At 51.8% G+C, this 6,724-nt stretch overlaps 1 protein-coding gene across 1 annotated transcript; it reads left to right on the forward strand.

The window, feature by feature from the left end:
• Positions 1-222: 222 nt before the first annotated feature.
• On the forward strand, positions 223-1,552 carry LOC112121865 (interferon-inducible GTPase 5-like). Its single transcript, XM_024220763.2, has one exon. It carries the CDS (start codon positions 256-258, stop codon positions 1,510-1,512), a length of 1,257 nt encoding a protein of 418 aa, XP_024076531.2. The 5' UTR covers positions 223-255; the 3' UTR covers positions 1,513-1,552.
• Positions 1,553-6,724: the final 5,172 nt, after the last annotated feature.

Below are 6,724 nucleotides of genomic sequence, written 5' to 3' on the forward strand. Positions count from 1 at the left end.
TATGTGTTTGATCTGAGTGGAAATTATCACCTTAACTCCACCTTTCCCATTTCCTGCCCAAACTCCCATTGGACCTTCACATGTGAGCTGACGTCTATCTTAGAATCTTAGAATATCAGGGTTGGAAGGGACCTCAGGAGGTCATCTAGTCCAACCCCCTGCTCAAAGCAGGACAAATCTTCTGTCTAAACTAACCGTACATGGAATATCTCATTGTCTTTTCGCAGGCAGACTGAGCAGTGCACTGGAGCTGCCATGGCTGGGATAGATGCTAAAGAGCTTCCCAAGATACCTGAAGAGGATGTGGAAGCACTGAAGGCTGCTGTTGGGAAAGGAAACCTCCCCGAAGCAGCTGCTAAAGCGAAAGAGGCTCTGGAGATGGTTGATAAAATCACTCTCAACATCGCTGTCACGGGGGAGTCGGGCTCTGGAAAATCGTCCTTTGTCAACACCATCCGGGGCCTGGAGGATGACGACGAAGGTGCTGCTGAGACAGGGGTGAATGAAACGACAATGGAGCCCACTGCTTACCCACATCCTAGCTACCCAAATGTAACAGTCTGGGATCTGCCAGGGATCGGGACCCCAACATTTAAATCAGACAAGTACCTCGAGCAGGTGGGGTTCAGTCGCTACGACTTTTTCATCATCATCTCCTGCACCCGCTTCACATCCCACGATACTGAACTCGCCCAGGAGATCCAGAGACAGGGGAAGAAGTTTTACTTTGTGCGCTCCAAAGTGGACCAGGATTTGAAAAATGAGAAAACACTGTATGACGAGAAGGGAATCCTGAAGCAGAGGAAAGCTGCCACGAAAAGGCCACATCAGTACAGTGAGAGTGCGATCCTCAGTGCCATCAGAGAGAATTGCATCAATGGCCTCAAAGCAGCAGAGGTGACCTCCCCACGGGTTTTTCTTGTATCTAGAGGGGACTTAGGCAAGTACGATTATCCCAAATTGCAGGAAACGCTTGTGGATGAGCTCCCCGGTCACAAGAGACGTGCTTTTCTACGATCCCTGTCCAATGTTTCTAAGGAAACCTTGGAGAAGAAAAAAGAACAACTGCAAACGCAGATATGGCTGAAGAGTCTGGTGTCATGCGGAGTCGCTGCTGTTCCTATCCCGGGTCTCTCCACTGTTTGCGATATCGCCATCCTGGTGACGTCCCTGAAAGAGTACTGCAGGGACTTTGGCCTCACTGAAAACGCTCTCGCTACACTTGCTAGACAGAATAACAAGCCCATTGCAGAGCTGAAGGCTGTTATAAAGTCCCCACTGAGTGAGGAAATAACAAAAGATCTTATCATTAAGCTACTGACCAAGTGCGCAGCTGGGGCAGTGAAATATTCTACTTATTTGTTGAATTTTATTCCTGTGGTAGGTTCTGTGGTATCTGCAGCAGTTTCTCTCCCTACCACATACTTCATGTTGAAGAATTTCCTGGATGATGCTGCTGCTGACGCTGTACGAGTTCTGGAGGTGGTTATGAAGGGAGACGTTTCAAACTGAGAGAAACAGCATGAAAACTCCCGCACCCCCTGCAAGGATCAAACGTCGGCACGTGACTGAAAGGATGAAAGTAAAGACCCTGTCCCAGCTGGAGCTCGGAGCTCAAAGCTGTGGGAAGTCTCATGAAAATGCTGCTTTTCTGCATCGGGTGTGAAACTTCACCATAACTGAGCTCTGAGCTCCAGGTCTCCCCCCCACCATAACATACTGAATTTGATTCAGCCAGGGTCATCCTCACTGACCCTGTTCTTTGTTTTTTCTTTATTTCCCCAGCGAACGATGCCAAGTTGTGATAAAGCTCCCCAGGGTCCCCAGTGCCTCACGCTCTCTGGGAATGGTTATTTCAGGCCCCAGCCGAGAGCAGGGCCAGGGCAGAGCCCATTGAACTCTTCACTGGGAAACGACAGGGAGCGACACCAGCAATGACTCCTTCTAGCCACAGATTTTCCGCGTCTTGGTTCCCGTTGCCCTGAAATTGCAGCCTGGGCAGGCGCCATGTTGGGCATGTGGGTAAATTCACTCAGACACAATCGTAAAAACCCTGAATCCTGACGTGACTTGGGTGACGACCCCCCGGTGCCAACCCCTCCCTCGTCACTGCAGGGCCCAAGGCAAATGAAACAGGCTTTTTAGCATAGATACTGTCGCACTTTCCCCCAGGCTGCCCCTGTCCGGGAAGGAGCCACCTGTAACCTCCCACAGAGCCCCTGGACTGCCCTCCTGCGAACGCCTCCGTCAGCCTCGCCCCTGCAATGGACCCTCCGGATCACTCGACAATGGCCCACGGCCGGAGCTCTGGGAGCGCTGCCCATTGCGTTATCCCAACCATCTCCCTGCTCCCGTGTGCTCCCCAGTCTGCCTGGAGCACCCGCCTGCTGGGTCTAGTCTTCGATTGTCGCTCTCGGGGGCAGGGCCCGTCCTTCTGTTCTGTGTGTGTACAGCACCTAGCGCAACAGGGCTGTCTCCTGACAGGGTCCTAGGTTCTCCTGTGAGACAATAATCGATTAAGAAATGCTGAGACTGATCCTTGTAATTCTGTCTCTACGCTCATAGGTTTAACCAGCCCCTTATGCAAAGGTAGATTTGTCCAGGGAAGCACCTGTGTCTGGCTGTGCTATTAACCCTGTGAATGGCCCTGGATTGAAATGGAGAAGGGTCAAGATGTGTCTGGCTGATAAACCCATGTTGGATGTTTGATAATTACCTGGCTGAGTGGCAGCTGTCACTTATACGCTGAGCTGTGCTCCCATTCACGGCTGGTGAGTTCGTGTGGAGAGAGACTTTAGTGTTTGATGCTGAGTTTATGTACATCTATTGCTCCTTGATTTGCTATTCTCAGTGTGAGCCTATTATATAGTTTATTATAAGAGCCAATGATTGAACAATTCATTTGAGCAATTGGAGACTTTGATACATTGCGGCTGGTTTGGCCATATGTATAGCCAGTGCCTCAGCCTCTGTCTTCCTCAATGACCCATTGATTTGTTGCCTTTGTTTTCATAATGATTAGAGGTCCAGTTCCATTATCCTTTCACACCCCCAGAATGGACCTCTCTTGTCTTGTAAAAATGATTTAATATTTCAATTATAATAAACTTGCATTTAATCTGGACTAAGAGCCCGTGTCTCTGAATTTCACCATTGCTAAACCATGAGCCTTTAAGGGCATTGCTCTGACTAGACAGGAGCAATTCCCTATGAGTGTCACTAATTGGGGGGTTTAATGAGGGGGAAGGAATGCATCTGGAGGGTGTTTGTGAGGAGGAGAAGCGAAACCCTGAAGCAGTATCACCAGCAACAAGGGTCAGGTTTTTACCTGAGGGGATTCTCTACAGTTCCTTAACTGTGACTCGAGCCCCCACCCAGTAATCTGGGAACCTGTATCTGCTCTGGGCACCTTTGCTGGGCAAATCTGTACCCACTCGCCAGCACAGTCAACAACAGTTTAAACAGAAGAACTTTGCTGGTGGAGGAAAGAGGAAGGACGGGGTGAGCTGGGACAAACCTTTACTGTTCAACACCTTCCACCATCTACTGTCTCAGGGTGTATCTGTCACAGCCCCGACCAATTGCCCCCTGAGAGGCTGATACAGTTTGTTCTGCCTCCCAGCCCCTCACTCACAGTTTGTGGCTGCAGGAGAATCAGGGTCCCTGGGGCTCTACCTCCCCCCCCCCCCCGTCCTGCTATGATGATTTCAGAAGTGGATTTAAACCTGTGCACGGTCACGTCCATTGGACCTTAAACCTAATGCTGCCACCACTCAGCCATTCTGGGGCTGTTACTATGATTTCAGCAGCTAGGACAGGGAGGCTGCACCAGGGTCTTTAGGTGATCGTAGACCCTGATCCCAGTCACTGTTCAGGCTTTGCCCAGCTGGTTCCCACCAGGGAACTGTCCAGAGTATCAGCCCCAACTACAGAACTTAGCCACATTTAACCCCGATGTCCCCAAACCATCCACAGTTGATATGTAAATAAGCTATGGCCTCACTCAGTCCCTTTGCCCTCCAGCAGATGCCAGCAGAGAGCTCCCTCTGGTACCTCCCTTCTCTCATGGACTTCAGGCCCAGGGCTCCCACTCCTCTCTCCTGGGTCTGCCCCTAACTGGGTTCCCCTCCCTTGTATCCTCTTTTCCTGGCCCTGGCCCAGCTGGGGTCACCAATTATCAATAAGTTGCCCCTATCACCACGAGCGGGGGGCTAGCTGCTAGCTCACAGGCCAGGCAGAGCTTGACTTGTCTTAAAGGGCAGGCCAGTCTGTGACCCCTCCCACAACAAACCACCCCACTGCACACACAGTGCAAAGAGAGGATGAGAGGCACCGAATCACGTGTGACAGACGTCAGTCACCTCATATAACATCTTACCGGAAAGTGCTCGGATCCCCTGGGGATGAGGTCAGGATCAGAACTTGAAGAGAATCCAGGCTGGTCTGGGAATCACAGAAACCTGCCTGAGTCTCAGGGGAAGAATCTCCCAGTCACGTACTCAGGTTTGTTCTTAAATCATAAGACAAAATTAAGGTCCCCTCACACCCGATTTCTCACTGTCTTATGAACTGTTTGTCTTCCTCCCACGGCCCCATAATTACTGCCTAATAATGAACTATTTTTTCCTGAGCCTTTCACCACAGAGCTTTCTACATATGAATTAACCCTGTGATCCCTTTCTGGGTACAGCGCTGCTCCCAGTGGAGCTAGTGGGATTTGTTGTACCACAGACCTCAAAGGAGCAGGATTCCCCCTTTCACAGGGGGAAAGTGCTGCACAGAGAAAATAAGTGACTTGCTCAAGATTGCACAACAACATAGACATCGAGCTCATAATAGAAACCAGGAGTCCTGGCTCCCAGTGTCCCAGCTCTAAATTCAGATTTTATTACTTAATGAAGCAGCAGTAACATGCAATGCACAGTCACTTCTGTTCCACTTAAGGTAGGTCTACACTTACCCGGTAGTTCGGCGGCGAGCGATCGAACTTCTGGGTTCGACTTATCGCGTCTTGTCTGGACGCGATAAGTCGAACCCGGAAGTGCTCGCCGTCGACTGCGGTACTCCTGCTCGGCGAGAGGAGTACCGCGGAGTCAACGGGGGAGCCTGCCTGCCGCGTGTGGACCGAGGTAAGTTCGAACTAAGGTACTTCGAACTTCAGCTACGTTATTCACGTAGCTGAAGTTGCGTACCTTAGTTCGACTTGGGGGGTTAGTGTAGACCTGCCCTTAGAAAATACACTCTGTGCATTACCCTAGTTAGCCACTGGGTGTCACTGCTGTGCTAATGAAGGAAACATTACCCAGATTGGCCAACAGGTGTCACTGTTGCTCCATCCGAAATACCCACTGCCCCACCTCCTGGGGAAGGGCAGCCAATCAGAGCTGCTGCAGGTGACAGGCGGTACTCTCCCCCTCCCCTCAGGAGCCAGAGGAGTGTTTGTGTAGGGCAGCATGAGAGGGGACAAGACCCCCCCAGAACCACAGGCGGAGCAGCAGTGGGACTTGGGGGCACAGAGCCGATGTGGGGCTGGGGGTGCACAATTAATGGCTGGTCTGGGGGAGGGGCAGATGTGGGACTGGGCAGGAGTCAGAAAATTCATGAATTATAATGTGGGGGTCTGGGGAGAAGCGAGAAGCTCCTTTCTATCCAGCAGCCACGAGAGCCAGAATCACGTACTCTGTACATCTGGGAGAGCCGGGCACAGTCATTGTCTCTGACACACACACTGGGGCAGGGGGAGTTCAGAAACCAGAGCACCAAACCCCTCAGTATCATCCTTTCAAAAATAGCTCATGATTTTATGACCAACCTTGTGGGTTTTGGAAAAGAAATCTGATGATTTTTTGGGTCTGACTTGCAATTTCTGAACATTGGGGGCTGGTATCCTGTTCCCAGCACCTGGCATCCCCACACTGCAGCTGTCGCAGGCTGGTCACAGGATTGGTAGCGACACATGGGATGGTGTCTCCAGCACAGGCCCAGCACCCCCAATGCTGGGCCCTATAAGCTGGTTCCCAGGATGGATGAGGAGCCACCGGCTTTGTGGCAGTCATGGTTCAGCCCGTCCTACCGACTGACTCCTTCCCATAATGCATTGCTCTGCACATGGGAATTACCCAAAAGCCCCTGCTCTCAGTGATGGTGCTGGGCTCTCAGGGATACATTTGTCCAGAGGCCCAGAACGCACTGGTTGTCGGGGGGACACTATAGTTCTGTGTCCATGCTGCTGGGTGTGACTGTCCCAGGCACGAGGCAGGGATGGAGCTGGTCCATCCAGCTAGGAGCTGAGACGAGCCCCTCGCTAGGGGCAGATGCTCTGAGAGGGGAGGACTCAGCCCAGCATCACTGTGCACAGCAGGGAACACGTTCAGCCACTGGGGCGGCCACACCATGCTCACATCTCCTGCCCTTGGGGATTTTGTGAGGGCTGTAGAACAAGAGCCCTGTTCCTGCTGGCTTTAGAGGAGAGGTGATTGGGGGTGTCTGGACAGCAGGAAACCTGGAGGAGGAGCAGGGACATATTCCTACCAGTCACTGCTACTCCACAATTCTCACTGGATTTTCCAGACAGACCCGCATCCAGCAGCTCCCCTTGTTCCTCATGGGGGGCTGCTGTGCGCTGCACCCACCTGGAAATCTGACCCTTAGAACTGAACCTGCTCCGTTTCACACCATCATGCAGTGTCAGCCTTGGAGCAGCAGTGACACCTGGTGGCCAGTT

Source organism: Terrapene carolina, unplaced genomic scaffold (genome assembly GCF_002925995.2).
Source record: "Terrapene carolina triunguis isolate 2854851 unplaced genomic scaffold, T_m_triunguis-2.0 Scaffold29229, whole genome shotgun sequence".
NCBI lineage: Eukaryota > Metazoa > Chordata > Testudines > Emydidae > Terrapene > Terrapene triunguis.